The sequence below is a fragment of the Marmota marmota genome, unplaced genomic scaffold, assembly GCF_001458135.2.
Source record: "Marmota marmota marmota unplaced genomic scaffold, marMar, whole genome shotgun sequence".
Lineage (NCBI taxonomy): Eukaryota > Metazoa > Chordata > Mammalia > Rodentia > Sciuridae > Marmota > Marmota marmota.
In genome coordinates this window covers 9,780,136-9,807,466 of record NW_025999942.1, presented here as the reverse complement: position 1 = coordinate 9,807,466, position 27,331 = coordinate 9,780,136, and the positions used below count along the sequence as shown (strand labels likewise).

Genomic DNA, 27,331 nt, shown 5'->3' with positions numbered 1-27,331 from the left:
CTCGGACTATTCCCTGAGGATCTTAAAAGAGCGTACTATAGGGATACTGCCACATCAATGATCATAGCGGCACAATTCACAATAGCTAGACTGTGGAATCAACCTAGATGCCCTTCAATAGATGAATGGATTAAAAAAAATGTGGCATTTATACACAATGGAGTATTATGCAGCAATAAAAAATGACAAAATCATTGAATTTGCAGGAAATGGATGGCATTAGAGCAGATTATTCTAAGCGAAGCTAGCCAATCCTTAAAAAACAAATGCCAAATGTCTTCTTTGATATAAAGAGAGCAACTAAGAACAGAACAGGGAGGAAGAGTATGAGGAAAAGATTAACATTCAACAGAGACGAGTGGGGGGAGAGAAAGGGAGAGAGAAGGGAAAGCATATGGAAAGGGAGAGAATGAACAACAGCAGATGAGGTAGAGAGGGAAGATGGGAGGGGAGGGGAGGGGGGATAGTAGGGGATAGGAAAGGTAGCAGAATACAACAGTCACTAATATGCCATTATGTAAAAATGTGAGTGTGTAACCGATGTGATTCTGCAATTTGTATTTGGGGTAAAAATGGGAGTTCATAACCCAATTGAGTCAAATGTATGAAAGATGATATATCATGAGCTTTGTAATGTTTTGAACAACCAATAAAAAAAAAAGAAGTTCAGAGGAAAAAAATTTATTTTGTTATATTTATTTCAATACATTAAATATATTTTTGAAATCAAGGATTTTACACAATTTGGTCTTTGATTATACTGATGATCTAAAGAACAAAATATGTAATTACATTTAAAGTGTACAAAATTTGATTATTTTCATGAAAATGTATGTAAAAGTAAAAAAAAATAATTCTTGAGCAACAGGCATCTTATTAAGGAAGTTGGGGCCTAATCCCACATGATAACGATTAGGGCCTACTTTTTCTTCTATTAGACGCAGTCTCTGGTTTAATTCCTAGGTCCTTGATCCACTTTGAGTTGAGTTTTGTGCATGGTGAGAGACAGAGGTTTAGTTTCATTTTGTTGCATATGGATTTCCAGCCTCTTCCTTTTCTCTCTTTGCCTCTCTGCTGTTATGAACAGGCCTTCCTTACCATACAGTTGGAATTCAATGTACTGTGCCACCACAGGCCCAAAGCAACAGAACCAAGTAACTATGGTCAAACTTTGAATCAAAATAAACCTTTCTTTGTTTTATCTCAAGTATTATGTCCCAGAAACAGAAAGCTAACACTGTATTTGTGTGCTTGTGTGTGTATATATATCCCTCCAGAGATATTCATTATTTTCTGCCACTTAAAATTTTATATACTATGTAACAGTTTTAAATTAAACTAAATTTATATCAGAGTGAATTTATTATTATTTTTTTAAATTAATAGTATTAAAATACATGTTTCATAGGGAAGCTTTAAAAGCCTCAATGTGCATATTTTATTTATATGAATTGTATTTTTTTAACTAAACCCAAAGATAAATTGTTCTCTAATAAAAAATGTATTTTTAATTGGAAAATTATATTTTACTTCATTTTTTGTTTAAAAATCAATAATAAATCAATCATTCTCTGTATAAAAGAAATGTAAAACTCCTTAAAATTTAACAATTCTTTCTCATTATTTTTCAGACATTACCCCACTAAAAATCATACTTAGTTAAACTTAACCAAAATTGGGTGCTGTTTATTTCTGAATTTTATTGAGTAGAAATTTCTTTAAATGCCTACGTATGGTTGAAAATAGCTAAACTAATGGTGCAATAGCCCATGTAAATACAGTTTTGAATCTTTTCTCTAAGAACTATGTCCTACTTATTTGAATTATAAATTGACAATTTTTCCTATTCTAGTTTGTACATAATATTTCAAGTATGATTATGACTAACATTATTGCCCTGAAAAGTGTCTAATTTTAAAGTTATGCATATTTGCTTATATTCAATGTAGAGCATCATTTTGAATGCAGAGTTTAGTTGCAATGACAGCTACTTTTTGTTCATTTTAGAATAGGGTACAGAGTGCCCTAGAAAGAGCTGTGTCATTACCCAGCTTCTGGTAACAGAGGAGGAGATTGATGGTGGCAATATAAGGACATCTTCAGCCAGTGAAGATGAACAAGGTGCTGCACTGCACATTCACTGAGGCCACTGCCCTCTGAACAGGTTAAATAAGATCCCATAGAGTATGTTAGCACTCTTGAGGGCCAATTATTATAAAAACTTCAAGCCTGGTCCCTAAATCTCTTTCATTTTCTGCCTTTTCATATGATGTTTCCCTCTTGCTTGTGCTTCCACCATGTGTAACACAATTAAGAGGCCATGATCCTGAGCCTCCAGAACTGTGAAATAAACCTCTTTTATTTATAAAGTTCTCAGTCTCAAGTATTCTGTTATAGTGTCAGAAAATAAACTAATGGAGTATCTAATTCAAAAGGTTTTAATAAACTTTGGTATGAGAGTGTATATATACATTTGGTGACATGGAAGCACAGATATAGATATGGAAATATAAATATTGTGATCTTCTGCTTTAATTTCCTAAAATTAAATATATTATATTTTTGCATATTACATTTTAACAGTGTGAATCAATCTACTTTTTGCCATCATTTAAGCATCTTAAATAGAAGTTTGATAAAATAATGAAAGAAAGTGACTTTCATATTATTCTCTCCATCCTCTAAGGCAAAAAAAATGTAGTATAAGTTAATTTTTGAGTTGTTCTTTTATCTCAAAGGTTAAAATGCAGAATGAATTTAAATAATAAAATGACAAGCATAAATAGCCTATAACATTCTTTTCAACTATAACATTAATGCTGCATTACATTCTTGTATATTAACTTCTCAGAACCTGCAGTCTCTAAGGAATCATTGAACTGATTATCTGTGAGTTATCATTTATTGTGCAAGTCAGCTTACAAGTAAAGTTGCTTCTGAATTCTATTTCAACCATTTCATTTAAAACTATATTTTAACTAAAATGATCACAGAAGAATAGCTTTCCAGGAACATAATTTTTCATTTTTATTGGTTATTAAATAGAATTTTCATGTCCTGAGAAATGCTGAAATGTTTTTGGAATGAACTTTTGTCTATATTAAATCTGACAATCTATTCTCTTTTCCTGGGCAAACAAAACAAAACAAAACACAGTGCATTTTGTTCAGATCTTTTCCTAGGAATGGCTAAAGGATGAAATATATCTAATTAAAATAATAGGTCACTGTAAAGGGCAGGAGTGACACCTTCTACATGGTATTATTAATGCATTCATGACCAAGTATTTGGTGTTTTAGAATATTTGCTATTAACAAATGACATCCAAATAGGAAAAGCAAGGCTAAGCTGTTAGTTAACTGACATGAAAAGAAGTACCAGTGATTCAAAATTTTGTCTGAATGTTGGAACAAATGATTTATGTTCTGGGGGCTCAGTGGTAGAGAACTTACTTCATACAATGAGGCACTGGGTTTGATCCTCAGCACCACATGAAAATAAATAAAATAAAGATATTAAAAATAACTTTCATCTTTAAAAAAATCATATTCTGTATATCTTATAAATATATGCTAACATAACTTGGACACAGAATTAATAACTATTGATATCAGTACTTTGTAATGTAAGGGGCATATTTTTTAATTAAAAATTATTAATGCATAAAATGTATGATTTCCTTTATTTATCAAGTTCTTCATCTACCATATCACATGAATCAAAAACTATTAAGGCTTACATTCTAGCAATTTGATTTGTTTTTACCTAAAACTCAATAATATTGTCTAGTGTTTGCATTCATAAGAAGATATTTTTGAGTAATTATATGAAATGTGTTTCTCTGGATAAATATTTATAGGACAAAAATTGGTAATATTCCATCAATAAAATAACAAGAAATTTTTCTTAGTGTCATATGACATTGATCATGATAAAGGTATTTCTCAATAGGTGTCTCCTTAAGTATTTCACAAATAAGTAGATTTATAAGGAACAATCATTTTAATGATTTAGAAATATTTTACCAAACCAGTCACTCAAATGTCAACAACATGCGTATCACAGAATTTCAGCGGGTTATTTATACATTCATTTCACCTATTTTAAGCCTTAATAAAATATAAACTGAAAGTATATCCTATGATATTTATACATTTTCTATTTTAGATGAATAAAAATCCAATTTTTAGAAGATTATAACTGTAAATATTCTTGAATATGGTGTAAATATATGTGTAGTATAACTTAATCTATAATTCTCATGAGAAAAACATATTAAGTACATAATTTAAATAAAGCAAAATATAATCTAAGAGAAAAGCATGATAGTTTCTTTCATCAAGAGGGGATTTCTTGGGAGGCTAGTGAAAGGATGTTGAGGTCCTGCCACTAATCTAGCTCCCTGCAGGGGCCAGGAAGAAGATCTCGCATTGAGGTCAGATGACAATTATTTTTCCTTAAAAAAAGTCTCATTTTTAATACCCATAAAATTGGCTCTGCTTCTAGTCTTATCATACTTCCTTGTAAAAAATGAACTTGCTATATTGCTGGAAAGGGAGATACAACAAATAATCAGAATGGGGCAAAAAATGAGAGAAAAAAGCAAAGGTTAAAAAAAAAAACACCTCATATTTGCTGAGAATTTTAGGCCAAGCTTTGTTACTAATGATCTGTATCAACTTCAACAAGCTAGTTAATCTTTTTGGTCCTTAGTTATTTCATTTTTAAAATTTATCTCCTGTAGTAAATATCTGCTTAGGTTTTTCTTGAGGTTTAAATATGTTAGTCTATATAAATTTTTGTTTGATTGCTTTAGTGCTCCATTACCATAAGCTTATTGGGTTGGAATCTACTGGGGCTTAAAGAAATTTCTATTAAACCTTAAGTTTAACATACATTTCAAATTGAGACATGGAAGATTTGCATCTTCATTCAAGTTGAAGATATCTATGAAAAAAATGAAAATGCAAAAGGAAATCATTTCCCTCAGAGAAACTTAGAGAAGCAAAAACAAGAAATCAATAAGCATTATCAGAATGACAGGGACCAAAGTATTCAGCTTTCTACAGTGGGTTTAATATTTTTCCTTTTGGCAATAGGTCTTTCTGTGTGATTTACCTCAATGACCAGATTGCTCTCAAGTTTGTTTAAAAATCAAATTGCATAACTTTTTAATTCAGTAAGAAAAGGGTATCAGATGAGTTTATATCTTTATTTTGTGAAATGATGGATAACTCTAAGTATATAGGGCAATTGTGCGCAGGAAATTACCCCAAATGAATATTTCATCATTAAATTAATAATTCCCATTGGAATATTTTCACGGAGTGGGATTTAAGATGTTTTTATCACATATTATACTTGCATCTCTTTTACTGTACAGTAAATATAGGAAAGGATGTTTGTTTTCTTAAAAAACATTTTCAGCCAGGCATCGATGTGCAAGCCTGTAATCCCAGCCACTCTGGAGGCTGAGACAGGAGAATCCCAGTTCAAAGCCAGCCTTAGCAATTTAGCAAGGCACTGACCAACTCAGTGAGACCCTTTCTTTAAATAAAATACCACATAGGGCTGGGGGATGTGGCTCAGTGGTCGAGTGGCCCTGAGTTAAAACCCCAGAATCCCCCCCACCTCTATTAGGTAAATAGTCAGCCATGAACATATGGGTAGGGAAAAGGATAATGAAGGGCAGGCATTAGACATATGAATTAAGAAAATGAGTGAGTCACAAAACTGAGACTACAGGGAGTCCTTATCAGACAGGTAAGCATTTGGAAAATGGGAGCCTAAATGTCCAGCCTTCCAGCACCCAGAGATAATTATAACTACTTAATGGAACTAATACTTGAAATCATGGGGAACATACGGAAGCAGATAAACTTCACCAAAATGGGGCCCATTACCTCAGAACATTCTCCAGCCATAGTTAATCATAACACCATACAGGAACTATTGTTTCCAGATCATGTCACCACTATCTCTTGTGACCAAGTTGTCAGGACCCTTCTTTATCACCAAAACCATGTCACAACCATCTCTTGTGATTGGTCATGATGACCTTATAACAGAAATGAGCTAAAGGCTATACAAAGAGAGAATTAATTGTTTAAGGGGGCACAAGGAAATAGAACAAGAACAAAGAAACTGAAATCTGTTAAAAGTCTCTGAATCTTTAAGGGTCATGCAGCTTGTTTCAGAGACTGTCCAGGCCACTATGTACCTACACTGTATTTATATCTCTTATTCTCACTTTCCTAAATAAACTCCTGCCTGTTACTATCTGCAACTGGTTTGGAATTCTTCTTGCCATATTACAAGAACCTGCACCTAATGACCCCCGCAAGCACTTTGACTCCACAGGCTGTACTCCTCTACATTTCCCTCCTTTCTTCCTCTCTTCTTTCTTATTTCTCTTTTGCTGCAGACACTAAAGGTGTGTCTGAGTCTTTCAGAAAGAAATGATAAAAGGGATAAAAATAAAAATACCAAAATAGTATTTAAAATTGTACATGAATATGTTTCTCGACTACGTCTTCTTAAGTAACAAGAAACATGGCGCTATTATAATGTCCTATTTACTTAAATAACTTAAGCTGTCAATGAAGATGTTAAAGCTCTCTGCTCTAAAACCTTATTTCCATATCCCATTGAAATCATGGGGAACATATGAAAGCAGATAAACTTCAACAAATTGAGGCCCATGACATAGTTAATCATGCTAAGAACTTTTGTTTTTTATTATCAGATATGTAGAAAGACTGGAAACTGTGGTACTGTATGCATATTTGTTGGATTTGGGTCTGTGATCTGAGTATGTATACATGAGTGCATATTGTCAAGCAAATTAAACCTTAGTTGCATCCCCAGTATGCCCTCTCCTCTTTTCTCTTTTTATTTTATTATTTTTTTTAAATCTTATTATCATTATTATTATTATTATTTTTGGTGAGGTTCTTTTTTTTTTTTTTTGGAACTGGAGGTCGAACCCAGGGCTTTGCGAATGCAAGGTAGACGCTTTGCCACTGAGCTACATCCCAGCCCTCTCTTTTTATTTTTTAAAATATCTGTTACATTATACTGAGTAGATAGATTTAAATTCTGTTTCCTTGTGAAATATTGCAGAACTTTGAAGAGTGAACCTTTTTAAGGAAACAGGTTGTCTTGGTCTAGTAAGAAATGCTACTTCTTAAGTAAAAGAGACATGAAGAGGACAAACATATACTGAAATAATTAGAGACACAGTGATAATGCTGAAGCGAGTGTTTCTTTCAAACAATGAAAACTGACAGCCTAGAATGAGATTTTCTAGTCCAATGAGTTACATCAGAAATAAATACACGGATTGTATAGTACTGATAGTTTCTTTAGTCCAATCATTACTTCTTGCTCTCTGTATGGTTTCTAAAAGTGAGGGAAAAGACGGATAATAAAATTAATTACTTTAGTTTCTCTTTCTTCATATGTATATTCAGTAAATTTTATTACTTAAAATACTTACTATTATTTTAAAATATTATTAGGTATTTTAATTTGCACATCAGTTTCCCCCTTGGAGTTTATGAAAACTTAAGTGTTTTATTTCCCTGGAATTTGAGCATTTCTTCATACAAACTAACAGATTCTCCCACCTCACCCCTGTCTTAACCCCAGTGCTAAGAAAGTCATCACCAGATTGTTTTAATTTAGCCTAGTATAATAGGTTCAAAGTGAAAAGGAATGAAGCAATCAGGAATAAAGTTTAGTGACACATTAAGACTCTTTGCAGGAGGTGACAGACCCGTGTTTGCTTTTGGCAAAGAGACCTCTGATGACTACTTCCTCCACATGGTGAATGCACAGTACGTTTCATGACAGAGGAAAATCTTCAAATCCTAAGACTAGAACATTTATTCCTATTGAAAGTCCCTTTCCCCTATTAGCTATCCACCTTCCCCCCCCCCCAAATCTCAATTTTCTGAGAAAAGATTTTAAGGTTTGTATTCTTGATGAGATAGGCAGAGCCAAGGTTTGAAGATGTCTTTTTCCTTCACTTCAGAGCTGAAAAAGTGCTTGGCTTAGCACTTTCAAAGTTAAGTTGAAAGCCATTGCCTGTCAGAAGTTTAAAATATCTATTTATTATTTTCTAGCATCTAGGATTGATATTGGAAGGCTAATACTAGTCCTTCCTTTGTACTTGACTTGTATACTTCATTGCTATTATTTCTTTGCTGCTCATTCGTGCTCATTCTTCTTGGTAGCTTAGGTTTATTTTTTTCCCCACTATAGGATATATTGTAGTAATCTCTTTAACTTTGATATTGTAAAATAACAAGTCAGATGGACTGAACTTACTCTTCATTCATTTTTTTTCTGGTTTCCTTCTGAGCTACTTATTTTGAAAATCATGTGTTGTACTTCAGACACTTTATTTCAGATTATTTTTTATGTCTCCCACATTCTTAGAACTTTTTAACAATGATCATGCATATGAATCAAATTTTGTGATTCACAAGTTTTGTTCTTTATTCATTTTCTAATAATTTTAAGATAAATTATTCTCATTGATTTTTAAGAGATGATGTCAAATTTTTCCCCTAAAACTTATTTAATACTTAATTTAAGCAAGTGTTTTAAATTTTAAAAGATATTTCTTATGTTTTTCTTCTTTTCCAACTTTTTATTCAAGGGTTAATATATTATGGTATCAACTTGAAAATGCCCAGGTAAATCTGTGTTCATTTTATATTTTAAGTTCTTTTTAGAAAATGATTCATATCTGTTTTTTCAGAGAACAGTGCTTGTGTATGTATCTTTACTTCTTTCTTCATATCCTTCAAATATTCTAGGACTCTTTAAAGTATCAATAATATTAAGCAAAACATAATTAACATTCTATGTGCAAGGGAGACTTGAATTGTATGATAATATTAAGATGACTGAGATGGAAAATGTTTCTTTAAATTGATAATCCTTTAGTGTCAGAATATAGGGGAAAATTTTGTTTTATTTGTTACAAACTCTATCATTACAATGGCATCAAAACTGCTATTATTTGTTAGGCTGTGTTAGAAGGATGGCAAGTTGGAGGCCTGGCTTACCTGGGCAACATACTAATACCTGTCTCAAAATAAAAATAAAACATAAACCCTGCTATTTTGAAATTGATAATAGTTATTGCAGTCATTTCTCTGTTTTTGCTCTCAGAGGTATTTCGAGGAATATCAACAGTCATAGAGAGGTTTTTCAAGATGGCTGAACAAAAAAGGTTGCTTTCATGGTTGCTCTGTGGTATAAAATCAAGACAGCAAATAGACAGCTTCTCAGCATAGTGCATGAAAAAAGGGGGGGGTAGGGCTTTACTGGGAATTAATACTGGACATTCAAAGCAGATCAGGGACTCAGGAAGTTGGATATAATAAAATAAGGAAGAATTGCCAGTGCAACTGCTGCAGGTGATGCCAGCCAGAGCAATCCCCCACAAACAAAGTAAAGGGATAAGGGTATTAAAGGACTACATTTTTAGGAGACCCAAAGTGTGTCTGGTTAAGGAGAGAACAGAGATCAAAAAGACACTGCCTGACTAACCTAAAAGGCATGATGTACAATATCCTTGTGCAGGAAAGAAACCACATGTCTCCCAGCTGCCCACAAAGGACAGATAAAGCAACCATTCTGGAGTTGTGACATGGTGGCCAGCAGCTGGGGAAGCCAATTCCTGGCAAACCTCATCTTGGCCCAAAATAAAGGCCTGGAAAACCTGCACTGCATGACACACAGAATGCCTAAGTGATCAGGAGAAAATCAAATGTGGAGGGGTTATACACACAGGAGCACACATTATGAAAACCCACATGGAGGCCTTCCTCCCAATACAGACCATCCACTTTCAGAACCAGCTGGGAGAGATGCACATGACTGGGAATTCAAAGGGAGGTGGGAATAATTGAATTTGGAGACCAAAGTGGAGAGACCAGGCAATGTGGAATGATGGAGCAGACTAAAGATTGGCTCTTCTACAACACAAGTGAAACCCAGAGGAGGTCCCTGGGGTGCACTCTGCCCACATGGACCAGCAACTGCTGGATCCTGGAGGTGTGCTGATTTAAAATCTTCAGACCAATCGCCATTTAACAAATAACCTGGAACTTACCCCTGCTTCAAGGAGCTCTGCCTATAGGAATCCTCTCAGCTCTGGAACCCCACTGTGAGGATGAAACAGAAATCACAATCCAGCCCACCCCATATAACACTGCTGAGAAGGGAAGCTGAGAAACTTTTGAACTCAAATAGAAATAAATTTTTGACTTTTTGAGATCGTTTTTAGATTTTTTATTTTATTTCCTCTTTAATCTGTTTAATTGGAATGTGAGTGGTTCATTGATACTTATACATATTCATATTTGTTTCTTTTATCTATTTTCTAGCATTTTTTAGAGGTGGTTACTTTTCATGGATCAATATTTTGAGGACTAGAATGTTGGATTAATATATTTCAGTCTTGTTTTCTATTTTTATTTTTTAAAATTTTTATTCTATATCCTTTTTTCTCTCACTTATCTGTTTCCTTAGATTGTTTTTCTCTCCATTCTTCTGCTAACAGCCAATATCTAGTATTTTCTTTTTAAATATTCCTTTAAATTTTACCTTTATTTTCTCTCCTCCTGCCTTATAATCATCACATCCTACATCATTTCTGTTCTCTTCCTATTCATCAGTCAAAATTTTTTAAACCTTTGAAAACTGTTTTTACTCTGTCAATAATTGATCACATCATACTGTTTATTGTGCAAATTAACATTGTAGATGTCATAGCAAAAAACTGTTTAGGTTATTGCTGTATATTGTTTGCATTGGTTGTTATTATTTGTGTTCTAACAAACTTTGAGGTGCTGGAAACCTTCAGGGGCTCTGTATGTACACAGGGTAGAAACTCTACTACTGCCTCAGATCCCTATTAGATGGGTATACACAAAACAACATAAAGAGCAAGGAACACATCACTACAAACAAATCAAAATACTTCAATAATAGAATCCATTGACATTACAGTGAAATAAATATCAGATAAAATGTGTAAAATGTTCATAGACAAACTTATCTACAAGGTAAACAATGATATATGGGGTAAAATCAGAGAATATACAGGAACTAAAATATCATTTCAATAAAGAAATAGAGATTCTGAAAAAAGTCAAGCAGAAATCCTCAATAAAACAGATTAAAAATTTAATGGAAATCATCACCAGCAGACTAGGCCACATAGAAGATAGAGTTTCAGGCAATGAAGATAAAAATAAAGTTGAGCAGGCAGAACAATTGTGAATAGACCATTAGAAGACCAAATTTAAGATATAGTGGGACAGATTAAAGCTCAGAGTTCAAACCAATGAAATGCACAATTAGTTTTTTCAATAAAATGATATCATAAATTTCCCAAACCTTAAGAATGAAATGAAAAATGAAATACAGGAGGCTTACAGGACTCCAAATATACAAAATTACAACAGTCTCACACCAGGGAACATTATTATTAAAATGCCTAACATGCAGACTAAGAATATAATTTTAAAGGATGCCAGAGGAAAAAAGGACAGGTCACATTTATAGGGACACCAATCTGTATCTCAGCTGATTTCTCAACCCAGACCCTTACAGGTAGGAGGACTTGGAATGGTATATACCAAGCTATGAAAGAAAATGAATGATAGCCAAGAATACTATACCCAGCAAAATTAAGCTTCAGAGATGACAATGAAATAAAAAACTTCCATGATAAATAAAAGTTAAAAGAATTCACAAGTAGAAAACCTGCACTACAAAACACACTCAACAAAATATTTCATGAAGAAGAAATGAAAAATAAAAGTGAAAAACAGCAAAGGGAGGAACTACAGTAGAATAGTCAATCAAAGGAGAAACTAATTTGAATTAATAAATCAAAATGGCAGGGGCTAAAAATCATTTCTCAATAACAACATTGAATGTAAATGGCCTAAACTCATCAATCAAAAGACAGAGACTAACAGATTGGATTTAGAATTGAGATTGAACAGTATGGTGACTCTAGGAGACTGACCATATAGTCAAAGTCTCCAAAGACTAAAGGTAAAAGGATGGGGAAAAATTATTATGCAGATAAATCTCATAAACAAGCAGGGGTTTCTATACTAATATTAGATAAAATGGACTGCATGTCAAAATTAATCAGAGGGGATAAAGAAGGATATTTCATAAGCTTAATGGAACTATATAAATCAATAAGACATAACAGTCTTATATAATTATGCCCCTCAAAATGGAGCATCTACATACATCAAACAAGCCCTTCACAATCTCAAGAATCAAATAGATAAGAACACAACAACACTGCATGATTTTAACATGCCTTTTTCACCACTTGAAAGGACTTCCAAACAATAACTAAAGAAGGTATAGAGCTAAAATACACAATTAATAATTTAGACTTAACTGACATATATAGAATATTTTACCCATCATGACTGACTACACTTTATGCTCAATAGACATGTATTTTTCTATAAAATATACCATATGATAGACCACAAAGAAACTTTACCAAACAAAAAAGAGATAATACCTTGCATTCAATCATATCATAGTGGAATGAAATTAAAAATCAATAATAAATTTAAAAATAGAAGCTACTCTAACACCTGGAGACCAAATACTATTGAATGACCAATGGGTAGAAGAAGAAATCAGAAATGAAATAAACAAATTACTTAGAAGTAAATGAGAATAGCCACACAACATATCAAAATATCTGGGACACTATGAAGGAAGTTCTAAGAGGAAAGTTTATTGCATTGAGTTCATTAATTAAAAGAATAAAAATTAACCAAATAAGTAACCTAACTTTACATCTCAAAGCTGTAGAAAAAGAAGAGATCAACACCAAAAGCAGTAGAAAACAGGAAATAATTAAAATTAGAGCCCAAAACAATAAAATTAAAACCAAAAAAACATTTTCCTAAACCAAAAAAAGTTTCCTGAAATCAATGAAACAAAAAGCTGGAACTTAGAAAAAAGTCAATAAAATTGACATACCTTTAGCCAAGCTAACAAAGAGAAAGAGGGAAAAACTCAAATTACTAAAATTCATGATGAAGTAAAATATCACAAAGACAATACTAGAATACGACAATAATGAGCAAATATTTTTAAAATTTATACTCTAATAAAATATAACATCTTGAAAACATAGACAAATTTCTAGAGACATTTGGCCTACAAAAATTGAGTGAGGAAAATATAAAGATCAAACAGAATAATTTCAAGCAATAAAATTGAAGGCACCTTCAAAAGTTCCAACAAAATAAATCTCAGGACTAGCCAGATTCTCAGCAGAGCTTCAGGAGACCTTCAAAGAAGAACTAACACCAATTCTCCTCAAATTATTACATTAAATAGAAAAGGAGGGAATCCTTCCAAACTCATTCTATGAAGTCAGTATCACCCTGTATACCAAAAGCAGACAAAGACATATGAAGGAAAGAAAACTTCAGAACAATACCCTCCACGAACATTGATGTGAAAATTCTTAATACTGGCAAATAACATGCAAAAATATATTAAAAAGATTGTGCACCATGGTCAAGTAGGTTCATTCCAGGAATGCAAGGTTGGTTGAACATAGAGAAATCAATAACTGTAATTCACAACATCAATAGCTTAAAGACAAGAATTACGTGGTTATTTCTATAGATGCAGAAAATGCATTTGACAAAATGCAGCATCTGTTCATGTTCAAAACATGAGAAAAACTAGGGATAGTAGACACATACCCAACTCTGTAAAAGCTATAGATATGTTAAACCCAAGGCCAGCATCATTCTAAATGAAAAAAAAAAACTGAAGCATTCCTTCTAAACATTTGAACAACACAGGAATGCCCTCTTTCACCACTTATATTCAACATTCTTGAAACTTTATCCAGAACAATTAGAAAAAAAAACAGAAAGAAAATGAAATTAAGGAATAAAAATAGGAAAAGAAAAGCTCAAATTATTTCTATTTGATGTGGACATGATCCTATATTTAGAAGACCCAAAATTTCACCAAAAAAATTCTATAAGTCATAAATGAATTCAGCAAAGTTAGGATACAAAATTAACATCCATAAATCAATTGCTTTCCCATAGACCAATGATGAATCAGCTGAAAGAGAAATTAGGAGAATTACCCCATTTGCAATAGCCTCAACGATAAAAAAAAAATAAAAAACCAGCAACAACAACAAAAAAACCTGGGAATCAATCTAACAAAAGAGGTGAAAAACCTCTACAATGAAAAGTACAGAACACTAAATAAAGAAGTTAAAGAAGAACTTAGAAGATGGAAAGATCTTCCATGTTCCTGGATAGGCAGAATTAATATTGTCAAGGGTGGGGTTATGGCTCAGTGGTAGAGTGTTTGTCTAGCATGTGCGAGGCACTGGGTTAAATTCTTAGCATCACATATAAATAAGTAAATAAAATAAAGGTCCATGAACAACTAATAAAAATAAATTAAAAAAAGAATTAATATTGTCAAAATACCCATTAGTACAAAATTGCTATACAGATTTAATGCAATTCCTATTAAAATTCCAATGATGTTCTTCATAGAAATAGAAAAAGCTGTCATAAAATTCATTTGAAAAATAGGAAACCAAGAATAGCAAAAGCAATTGTTAGTGAGAAAAGTGAAGCAGGAGACATCACCTTACTATGCCTTAAATTATATACAAAGCCACAATAACAAAAAACAGTATGGTATTAGCACCAAAACAGACATGAATACCAATGGAACAGAGTAGAAGACACAGAGACAAATCCATATAAATACAGTTATCTCATCTTAGACAAAAGTGCCAAAAATAAATGTTGGTGAAGATGTGGGAAAAAGGTTCACTCGTAAATTGCTGGTGGGGGACTGCAAATTAGTGCAATCACTCTGGAGGGCATATGGAGATTCCTGAGAAAACTTGGATTGGAACCACCATTTGGCCCAGTTAACCTATTAGTCAGTATATACCCAAAGGATTTAAAATCAGCATACTAGAACAGCCACACCAATGTTTATAGTAGTTCAAGTCACAGTATCTAAGGTATGGAACCAACCTAGGTGTCCTTCAATAGATGAATGGATAAAGAAAATGTGATATGTATACACAATGGAATATTACTCTGTCATAAAGTAATGCAAAGATAATAATACTTTGCATTCTTTTTTAGATGATGCCAATAAAATGATTAATAGATTTGATCACATAAAACAAACATTTTGCATTAAAATTTTACGCAAAATTAAAAGGCAAACAAAAAATAGAATAAAATTAGAAATCAATGACAAAATAAAACATAGAAGCTACTCTAACACATTACAGAATGACTTTATAATTTTAATTCCTAAATGGATGGATCTGTAGACTATCATGCTATGTGAAATAACACAATCCCCCAAACCAAAGGTTGAATGTTTTCTCTGGTAATGTGGATGCTAACACACAATGTGAGTGGGAAGGAAAACAGAAGTTCAATGGATTAGACCAAGGGTAATGAAGGGAAAGGAGTAGGGATAGTAATCAGAATGACTCTAGAATTAATTGGACAGAACTTTCCTATGCTCATATATGAATACACTGCCAGTGAAATTTCACATCATGTACAACCACAAGAATGGCATCCCAATTAAAATGAGTTATACTCAATATATGTATAATATGTCAAAACACATTCTGCTGTCATGTATATCTAAAAAGAACAAATAAAAAAATTTTAAAAGTCATAGAACAGAATATACTTACCTATTTACTTACCTAATTTCCCACAACCTATCCATATTTTCATATGTATATCTACCTCAATATCTAAGTCAATCAAATATTTTAGTTGACCCATTCCTCATATTCATCCTACAGGAATCTATACAATTGATCATCCATGCTAAGAACTTCATTTGGTGGCAACTATCAAGAGTACAAGCAATAATAGGTGTTGGCAAGAATGCGTGGATAAAGACACACTCATATATTGCTGTGGGACTGTGAATTGGTACAACCACTATGGGAAGCTGTATGGAGATTCCTCAGAAAACTTGGAATAGAATGATCATTTTACCCAGTCATCCCACTCCTCCGAGTATACCCAAAGGACTTAAAATCAGCATACTACATTGACACAGCCACATGAATGTTATATAGCAGATCAACTTATAACAGATAAACTAGGGAACCAACCTAGGTGCCCTTCAACAGATGAATGGATGAAGAAAATGTGGTAGATATATATACACAATGGAATATTACTTAGCCTTAAGAAGAATGAAATTATGGCATTTACAGGTAAATGTACGGAGTTGGAGAATATCATGCTAAGTGAAATAAGCCAATCCCTAAAACTAAAGACTGAATGTTTTCTCTGATAAGTGGATGCTGATCTGTAGTGGGGGAAGGAAGGGGGAGGGAAGAAGGAAGGGGGAGGGAAGAATGAAGGAACTTTGGATTGGGCACAGGGGAGTAAGGAAAGGGAAGGGGACTGTGGGGATGGGAAGGATGGAATGAGACAGACCCTATGTACATGTATGTTACACTATTGGTGTGTAGCTCTGCATTACATACAGCCAGAGAAATGAGAAGTTGTGCTCCATTTGCGTACAGTGTGTCAAAATGCATTCTTCTGTCATGTGTAACTGGTTAGAATAAACTTAAAAATTTAAAAAAAGAACTTAATTTAGGATCTCAGAAATGAAATGACTTTTTTTTTCCACATGCATTTGTCTTTTATAAAGTAAATTGATAGAGTGAGCATAGACTGATCAAGTGAAAACAGAAAATGTATTTATAAACAGAACATTTTATTTATCTTTTTATACACAACAACATTTTTATATTAGAATATGAATTTTAAGTCAAATTTAGATTAACATCCCTTATCTTCCTTATAAGATGTTGTGACTTAAAAAGTTAACTATCCTGCTCATAATATTTTTGTATCTTTAAAACATCATTTTAAAACATCATTTGTAGAATATGGTAGCTTTGAGTATTCAATCAGGTAACAAACAAACAGTAGATGCCAAATGTACTATTTAATGTTGAAAGCTCCTCCATTAAATACTGAACTGAAAAATCTAATCAGAGAAAATAGGTGAAGATAGGAAATTTAAATCATGTGACCTTTAAAAAAGAAAAAAAATTATCCAAACATGCAAAAAACCACAATCTTGTATAAAGAGATGCTTATGAAATACACAGATAATCTACTAACCTATTAAAATGTTTAGCAAGGCTTCAGCATAGAAGATCAATATCCAGCTACAAATCAACTGAATTTACATGGGTGCCCATGTGAAAGAAAGACCTTTAAAACAAATGGTGCTAGGACTTCATGCAAATAAAAGAAAAAAAAAACTGCTATCTCACAACAGGTTAAAAAAAATGACTCTAAATGGATTGTATTCCTTTAGTTAGGACCTAAAAATATAATATTTTTACATGTAAGCATAAGTATAACTCTATAACAGCACAGATTATATTATTATTAATTACATATGCTGCAAAAACCATAGGCAATGAAAATAATTAAAAAACTTCAACAAATTAATAACTTTTGTGTTTCAAAGGACATCATTAAGAAAACTAATGAAAAAATATTTACAAATATTATATATGATAGAGGATTTTTATGTAGAATATAAAAAGAACACTTACAACTTAACTTTAATAAGAAAGTTGTCCTTTGAGTCATTGAGAGTCATTTGAAACATCTTTGTAACATAAAACTTCATGTTAGTAGAAAATAGATTTTTACATTATGAATATATTTAAATGTGTTATAGAATATAAGGTTATATCAGATATTTCTGCTATGTTCCACCTTCTTTTCCAGTAATCACAGACTATATCACCATTGCAGATCACTATTTAAAACTTACAGTTTATTTGGTCAAAGCAATTCTAGACTTTCTTACAGGATTGGATGAGGCCTCTATTTCCACCAATGTTCAACATTTCACTAATTCGTCACCTTTTTATAAAAGTTGTTTTTAGAAGCACTGACCAATAAATTTATGCAAATTAAAAAAATCCTCAAGCACTTATTGGGCAAAATATTTTAATGGAGATTTTTTTCTAAAGAAGATATATGAAAAGACAATAAGCACAGAAAGATTCTCAAAAAAAAATCACTAGAGAGACATGTGTAAAGCCACAATGAGGTACTATGTCAAATAAATTAGGATGATTATAATAAAAATAATAGGTGTTGACAAGGATTTGGAGAAACTTGCACCCCATGCATTGCTGGTATGGATAGGAAAATGATACAGCCATTCTGGAAAACAATATAGAGTTACCATATGATGCAACAATCCTACCCACATATCTATGCACAGGAGGACTGAAAATATATTCAAAGAAAAATGCATAAAAATGTTTATAGCAGTTTCAGTCATAATAGCTAAGAAGTAGAAAGAACCCAGTGTCTTTGTAATGGTTATGTATAAAGAAAGAATGTCATGAAGCCTAACAGTGAACAGTATCAACCATAAAAGAAAGGAAATGCTCAAATATGCTCCATTGAATAAACCTTGAAAATAATAAGCTACATTTTAAAAATTCACAAAAGACTGCAGTCTGTACGATTCTATTTATAAGAAATATCCAGGATAGGCAAATCAAATAGATTAAAAGTTTCCCAGGAGAATGGGGCAAAAAAGACTATTATTTGGTAAAGGGTTTCTTTTTTGGGGATGACAAAAAAATGGTTGTTCTATTCTTTGAATAACTCAAAACTGTTGCTTTCTACGTTTTGAAAGTTTTTTGATATATTAATTGTAATGGAATTGAAAACAAACTATCAAAATAAAATAATCCTTGCCATACATTTCCCATACAGCATGGTGTCTGGTATGTCAAAACTCCAAAATAAACAGTTGTTACATTGCTTGTCAGGTGCAATGGTGCCGGCCTGTAATTCAGCCTCTTGGGAGGCTGAGACAGGAGGATCCCAAGTTCAAAGCCAGCCTCAACAAAGGTGAAGTGCTAAGTCACTCAGTGAGACCCCCTCTCTAAATAAAATACAAAATAGGGCTGGGGCTATATGTCCCTGAGTTCAATGCCTGGTACCAAAAACAAAAACCAAAACAAAAACCCCACTCCTTATATTATTGTTTATCAATTTTTCCTTAATAGAATTCAATGCACTTTGTTTTGGTAATGTCTTATTCTTTTTGTTTGTTTGTTTGTTTTACTTAGTTAAACATGACAGTATAATGATCTTGACATAGCATATATTTGAATCAGATGGATTATAATTTCTCATTTTTCTGAGTACACAGGTTGCAGAATCACATTGGTCAGTCACATATAAACACACAGTGATAATAATGTCTGTTTCAACTTTATACATTATAAAATGTGGGGAAAATTTATACATATTACATATTATTTATAATTTATAAATCATGTGTTTTAAAAATATAAATGATAAAATAAAAGATTTGTGGAAAATTGGGAGAACTGAGGTCTTAATTAGTTTAATTCTCCAGACAGACACATGGCTCCCTTGGTATGACAGACTTAATGTGCTCAGAATTTTAGTATGCTGTTTCATCAAGCAAGTTTCTTAATTTATTGACAGCTGTGAAACATTTTAACTACATAATCATCTTTAGCAATTAAATCACTTGTGATTTTCTCATAAAAATATAAGCATTTTCTTTCTTTCCTTTTTTTTAAACAGAAATCAAAGGGAAAATAAAGCTATCCAGGTTAAAATGCTTCAAGTTTTTCTTTTTCCCCTTGAGACAAGATCTTGCTGTGTTGTCCAGGCTAGTCTCAAACTCCTGAAATCCTGACAGCATATAATCTTCCTACTTCTGCCCCTCTGGATAATAAGACATGCACCACTGTGCTTAGCTTTATTTATTCTTTTTATTTAAAAAATTACTTTAGATTCTAGCTCTTTATTATTTGAATGTACATTATGGCATTATGTATTGAAACTTATAATTCCGAGGCATGCCACAAAATTATGTGGAAAATAAAATGGGTCATTCTGAATAAAGAGAAAATGAGTACATGTGGTTGGTTTACACTCAAATCCAATCTATTAGATAACTACATTAAAGGGAAAATCTATCCCCTGTTTGAGAAACTAACACCAAGTCTGTAAAAATAACCAGGAAAACAGAAGTCACTTCAGTTTCGTGATGTGGAAACTTAGGGCACTGACTCAGTCAGGGGGACATCATGAAGGAAAACTTGTCTTGTGCTCCTTTTACTACCTCATATTGTTCTGTTAAGAAGAGTTGTTGCATATCTATACTGCTAGGCAATGAAACATCAGTGCCTGTGTAGATTTGCCAGAATGGGCTTGCCAGAACATGAGGATGACATGAGAGCCCAGCTTGGATGAGGATATATTAATAACAGCTGACTGGCAGACCTGGATATTGACTTTTGGGGTCAGTTGGCAGTTTTAAAGTCAAGGCATTATATACAAGGAAAAGCTAAAGAAAAGGTTAACAAAAGCAAATTCTTGTACAAACTGAAGTAAACATAGATGTGCCTCTGAGGGTCAATTTTTCAGGAAAATAGCAGATAATTTGGGTAAAGTCAGCTTGCACATTTAGAGCTCCAAGCCTCATACATTCTTGATTATTTTAATAAGGCACAGAGAATATCATATACATTAGCCCTGCATACAATTATCCAGAGTATCTGATGTGCCTTCATGAGTGTTCAGAAATAAAATCACATACTTAATTGGCCACAACTGCTATGAAACAAAATTAGAAGGGAAAGGAAAAAAAAAAAGAAGAAATTTGGAGAGAGGAGGAAGAAGAACATGATGAAAAGAATGAGGAGAAAAAGTAGGAAAGAAAAGAAGGGGAGTAAATAGGAGTAGAAGGAATAATGAGAGAAAGCAGACAAAAGGACAAAAAGGTGAAGGAAAGTTGGAAGAAGCAGAGAAGGAAGGTAATCACCTATAATGAATAAAAAAGAGTTAATTAGGTAGATAAGAATTTGAAATGGGAATAATAAACAACCAAATAACCAAATAGAGATAAGGAGGATATTAATACAATTAGTGATTATGATGAATTTCTGAGTAGGACTTATTACAATGTACAATATAATTAACTCACATTAAGATGTTGATACATGGTGTAAGTATTATGATGTATGCATACTGAGCATATTTTTGAAGACTGGATATTAAGTTTATCTATCAGGAAGGAATAAAGAGAACTGATTAAATAAAATTTAAAAGACATGATGGATTAAATATCAACATTGATGAATTAAAAGTCCCTGGAAGACATAAAAAGGTAAAGCAGACTCACATGATATAGGAGGATCAACAATCTGAGGCCAAGGATTTTTATTTACATGGGTATGACATGTAATGTTGAAGTTGTTATGACTCAGATGATTATAAAAGAATATGAATGTTCATACAGCAAGCACTCTTCCACAGGAGAGGACACAGAACACACAGATATGTGTTTTGGATTCCTCTCAGTCTGGTTTCAACTGACTGGAACTTGGATTACTATTTAATCAAAGGCGGTTTTGTATACACTGGGATTTGTAAGCCATTGACACATTTTGAGATGAGAACTGTGCTCAGAAATATGCTCTGTGTTATGATTTTATTACTAACCTAATCAGTTTAGATCTTCAGAGTAGTGCAGGATACTATTAAAAAAATGGCAGGGGTTGTGGCTCAGCAGTAGAGCGCTCACCTCATATGTGCCAGGCCCTGGGTTCGATCCTCAACAACACATAAAAATAAATAAATAAAATAAATGTATAAAAAATTTTTAAAAAGTGTCAAGAATTAACAACCAGTAACAAGTAAAACAGAGAAAACCATTGACATGAAAGAGAGTGGCAACATGATCCAGGTAATGGAAATGAAATGGAAACAACAGCAAAACAGAAGAAAGGTTTAGACATGAAAATATTGGACTACTAGAGTTTTAATTGGGTCTCTAAAACCTGTGGGAAACATTGCATTACACTTCAGCTGTCTATGGTACTTGCTTCATAGTTTTCTGTGCAGCCTCACAGAAAACTATGCATCTTTTCACTGGGTTCTTAATTCGACACATTACCAGAGTCTGTCCAAGAGAATCATCTTTGTCATCCTGCTCAGCATTGAGGTCTCAAGAGTCAGCAATCTGTGTGATAGGATTTGAGGCAAACCCTAATCCTACATACTTTTACATCTGAAACTATACCACTGAAAGTATATTCTGGTCAAAATGATTTAATATGTTTTGTTGGGATGCAATTAGTTTTTATCCTATATTAATAGAAAGAAATTGAATGATGGAAACAAAAAGGGGGAAGAAGATATTTCATTCTAATGCTTCCAATCCCGAGTACTTATTCTCTATATTTCTCTAACACAGAAGCATAAGTAGTTAGTTAGCTGGCTACTAAAAACAACATATATAGTTTTTTTTTAATCCCAAATCTTTCAATTTATAATTATACTTAGAGAAAAGTATGTCCTAGAAGATACTTTTTTATACCATGATTATTAGCTGGGGAAAAATAATTTGGGATTGATGCTCTTATCCATATTACAAATTAGTTGGGTCCATTGAGATTTAAATAATTAATAGACTTTTATATAAAATAGAAGTCTAGAACTTTGAAAATATTCTCAGACATTTAATAATATTCCTAGATTTTACTTATGAGCATACTAAAGAAACTTAGATGAACCAGCTTAATATGAAGTAAAAATGATTCTTTAGTTCACATGTATTTTTTGATCTATCTATGTACATGTGTATATTTAATTTTGCTTAGATTCAAAAGAGAATAGATACAAATTGGAAGTAAATTGTTGAACACTTCAGTACAGAATGATTATTTATAGTTGCTTTTGAAATGCTCTGCAATTTTTTTCCTCTGAATATTTCAGTCTGTTTATTTACAATTAAACCCTGACATCTCCTTAATATATATATTCTAAACATACAAAAAACCATTCAGTAATTTACCTGGCATATTTCAAGTCTTTGAAACTAGTAATTTGCACTTCTCCTTACAAGCACTATGATACAAAGTACAAATTCAGCAAGCATTAGTGTTTATTAAATTTCTCTTTTTTCTAATTGCATAGAACTTTATAATTTACAAAGTGATTTCATAATCTTTATTAATTATTATTACTTAATAAACTTGAATTGGTGGCAAATCAGTAACTGAGACTGACTTTGAGTGCTGGCCCCCATACATGAATATATAAGTTGGTAAATTAAAGATTCATGCATGGATTTTCTGAATCCAAATATAGTTCTCTTTACAAATTACTCCATAGTAGAAACCAGATGAATCCTATCATACTGATTCACTGTGCCAGCTGTTATGTCACTGTTTCTTTATACCTGTATTACCCTTTTCCTCACAGATTTTTCAAGGTGGAATCCATTAATAGTACAATCAGGTAAAATTGCTTATCTAGCACTATGGGAGAGGCCATCTTAAGCTTTACTCAATTTGCAATAACTATTTCTTCTTCTGGACTTCACTAACTTTGCCTCTATACGATTCCTCACTATATTTTTTATATCAAATATATTAAAGTCAGATGCAAAAGCCTTAGTGACAGTCTGAAGTCTAGATGTCTTTGGTGAATTCAACATCTCTCTCAATAGTTTAGTGCACATTTATCAAAACAGGAAAATGTCAAGAATTTAGAAGGAAAAATATGCTTCAAATAAGCCTATAATTTGCATAAATGTAAAAATGATTTATATCATTACCATATCAATAACATGTTTGCAATAGTAATATCAATAAAGAGATCTTACCTAGACCATGTCTATGTGTTGACATTGGCGGTAAGACAGTCCAGGTCTTGGTTTTGGGATTGTAACATTCAACAGTGTTCAGTGTCTTTAAGCCATCTCGACCTCCAATTACAAAGAGTTTGTCATCAATAACAGCCACACCAAACTGCAACCTCCTGCCGTTCATCATCCCTGCCTGGATCCACAAATTTGTTCTGAGGTCATATTTCTCTATGGTTGTAGCTCCTGATAAAACATAAAATCAAATAATCAAGAATTGCTACTAATCCAATATAAAGCCTGCCCCCAAGACAGTGTACATAATAGGATGTGAAAAACTGTTGTCACATTCATTTTACTTAAAGAAAAGAACAGCAGAAAAACAAAGGAAGTAGTAATTCAACTACTTTATTTTCTTGTCAGACACTAATGATCAAAATAGTCACAAATGTTCAATTTCTTTGAATTACATAATGCTCTCAGGTTAAAATATTGATTCAATAGAAACATTGTTAGGCATGACAGTTTTGTCAGTAGATTTTAAAACCTCTCACTGTTTACCATTTTAGTGGCATAGTCCCAATTTGAAGAAACTTGGACAAGCCCCCCAACACACACACTTTTTTTTTCTTGGTTGGTACCAGGGATTGAACTGAAGGATGCTTAATTACTGGCAACATCCCGGTTCTTTTTTATTTTTTATTTTAAAGCAGGGTCTCACCAGGATGCTTACAGCTTCGCTAAGTTGATGCGGTTGGTTTTGAATCTGTGATCCAAGTCACTGGTATTATAGTCGTGCACCATTATGCCTGGCAGAAAATTCCTTTTAAGTGACTAAACTGTGTGTGTTGTCTGTATAAATTTCTGAAAGAGCAGTACTTGAATAAAATATTACTATGTTTCTCTTTAAATTTGTCTTATGTCTTTAATAAATTTTTAGAAGTCAACTGTAAGATATTTAATCAACTATTTACTATGTTTTTTAACCTGTTTTTAAAATTGATCTGCAAAATAGCTTAATAAAATTTAGTGACATAAAATATTCTTCTATCCTTACCAACATGCTATAATCTCAAAGTAAAACGTCTTTATCTAAAAGCTTTTTATACATAAATTTGTGAATTTGATAACTGATTAATAAAACGAAAATTAAAGTACTAAGCTAAATTGCTGGTGAGACTTGTTTTAATGTGTTTAGTTACTCAATTCCCATTGAAAATGTCTGCCAAGAATGAGTTTGCAAGTATTTACATGAAATGATACAGCTATTAATCATAATAGTGCTTCAGTATTTGGTCTTACTGTGCAGACACACATTCACCAATACTTCTTTTTTTTTTTTTGAAGATTAAATACCCTCACAAAAATATCCATATTTTTGTGTACTTTTACTTCAAACACTGAAGATCTGTTTCACTTGTAATACAAGGTTGCAAATCTAGGGAAAACATTCCTTTGGGGACTCATTTATATTTTAGAACCTAACAAGCAATGAACAAAACGAATATAAACATCTTGGAAACAGAAGTTTTGCTAATTGAAGTAAAACTTACAATTTATGCTCCGATTCTATTCAAACCTATCATAGCTATAATAGTACAGATACTGGATTAGATGCATTTAATCTGCTTTCAGATATAACTAAAAATAGAAGTTAATTTCCATATACAACTACATTTGAAGCATTATGAGGCAATTATTTAGAATAGTAATAAATTGTAATGTTCATAAATTATATTATAGTATTTATTATCATTTACATAGTATTTAAACAAATGTGTTTATTTAATATTTTTAACATATTTATTCTATTTTATAGAGAATATTTTAGTCCACCGTGTATAAATCAAAACTCCAAGGTGAATTACATTTGTTGAATATTTCAAGGCCATCTGAATTTTCAAAGTTCAACAGTATTCCTATTTTATGAATGCCTAATTAAAAATAAAGAAGTAATATACAAGAGCCTGCCTCTTCCAGTTATTGAGAATGGTGGCAAAAGAAAGAATATAAACTAATTTTAATACATCCAGCCTCATTAAACTCATATTATTTGGGTGTGAATGAACAAGGAAGCATGTGAACACCTGATAGTTTTGTGAATTTCCAAAACATTGCTTAAAATCTCTATAGAGAATTTGAGATGCAATTATATACCTCAGTAGAAACAGTTGTGAATGGGTGAAGTTAATGGTTCCTGAATAACCAAAGGAATTGTTCTTCATAAGGGAAAATTGAGCACTTGTTGTGGATTTCAAAGCCTATCCAAATAAGCTAAATATGTCTTAACATTTCAATACATGACAGGGGATTTTACTAACTTCAGTTTTCAAAAGTTGCTACAGCAAAAATAGCAGCTTATTCCTGCCTTCATGTTTCAAATTAGAATCTGTATTAATTCCAAATGATTGCTGTAAAAACAAAAATCTCAAACTTAGTGATATAAATAACACAAATTTATCATTTTACGGTTCTGGAGGCCAGAATCTGAAACACAGTAAAATTAAGTGTTGGCAGCACTGTGTTCTTTCAGAAGTCTCTGGGAAAAACTGCTTTCTTGTCTTTTGGATGTTTATGTTCCTATTGCTATGCTTAAAGCCAGAAACACTAACACTGTGTTTTTCTGACACTGACCATTGTGAATACACTGAACTCAGCCTAACTTGATTTGACAGCTTAATGCAGATAAATATAATATGTTTATGCTAATGTCCACTGATTAGCAATCTTAATTTTTCTTTCATAAATTTAATCCTCATTTGCTATATAATCTAACATATTCACAGATTCCAGAGATTAGAATATAGACATTTGGGGGAAGCCATTCCTGATTTTCCTGGAAATAAAGGCCAATTTTCATTACTCTCTTCAATTATGCTTAGTTACCAAAAGTTTAATAATAATAATAATAGTGATAATGAATCATTTCTATTTTTAGAGCAGGTTGTACTAATCAATGTAATTCATCATAATCTTATTCAGTCACCATGTATTTTAAGTATTTTATCTGTCTTTTAACAATGACAAAGAAGCATATGTTTCTTTTTTCTGATAAAATCATTAGTAACAATGTTTTTAAAAAATGATCTCAACAATCTACTTAATTATCTGTTTATATAAAGTTACTAACTTTATTATTTATTTTTTATTCTTATTTTTACTTTATTATTTTGTAAGTTGTTATTTTTCTTTATTTGTAAGGGTAAATATATTCCCTTCATTATTTCTAGAAGAATTTTAGCCTTTGTTGTTTCTTAAAGACAGTACTGTAATAGATTAAAAACAACAGTATGAATAAGAGTGGGCCATTATTTTGATAAGCAATTACTTTAGAAAACATGCAAGATTTGTTTTAGGGCATAGTTACTTTGGTGTTCATTATTAATGAAACTTTTCACAATTTTCAAAAATAAAAAATAAAATAAAATGTGAGTCCAATGAAGTGCTGACAATTTCTGTAAACTGGAGAATACTCACATTATCTAAAGGTAAAAATTGTCCTTGTTTTATTGCCATTAGAAATTTTGGATTAGTA

The 27,331-nt window shown here is 32.2% G+C and overlaps 1 protein-coding gene across 1 annotated transcript in view; it reads right to left on the bottom strand.

Annotated features, from left to right (window-relative positions):
- The window catches only part of Klhl1 (kelch like family member 1), a 370,801-nt gene that overhangs the window by 80,169 nt on the left and 263,301 nt on the right, over positions 1 to 27,331 (bottom strand). Inside the window, exon 7 of the mRNA XM_015498739.1 lies at positions 23,818 to 24,042. Within this exon, the coding sequence (XP_015354225.1) occupies positions 23,818 to 24,042 (225 nt within the window). The remainder of the gene's footprint in view (positions 1 to 23,817; positions 24,043 to 27,331) is intronic.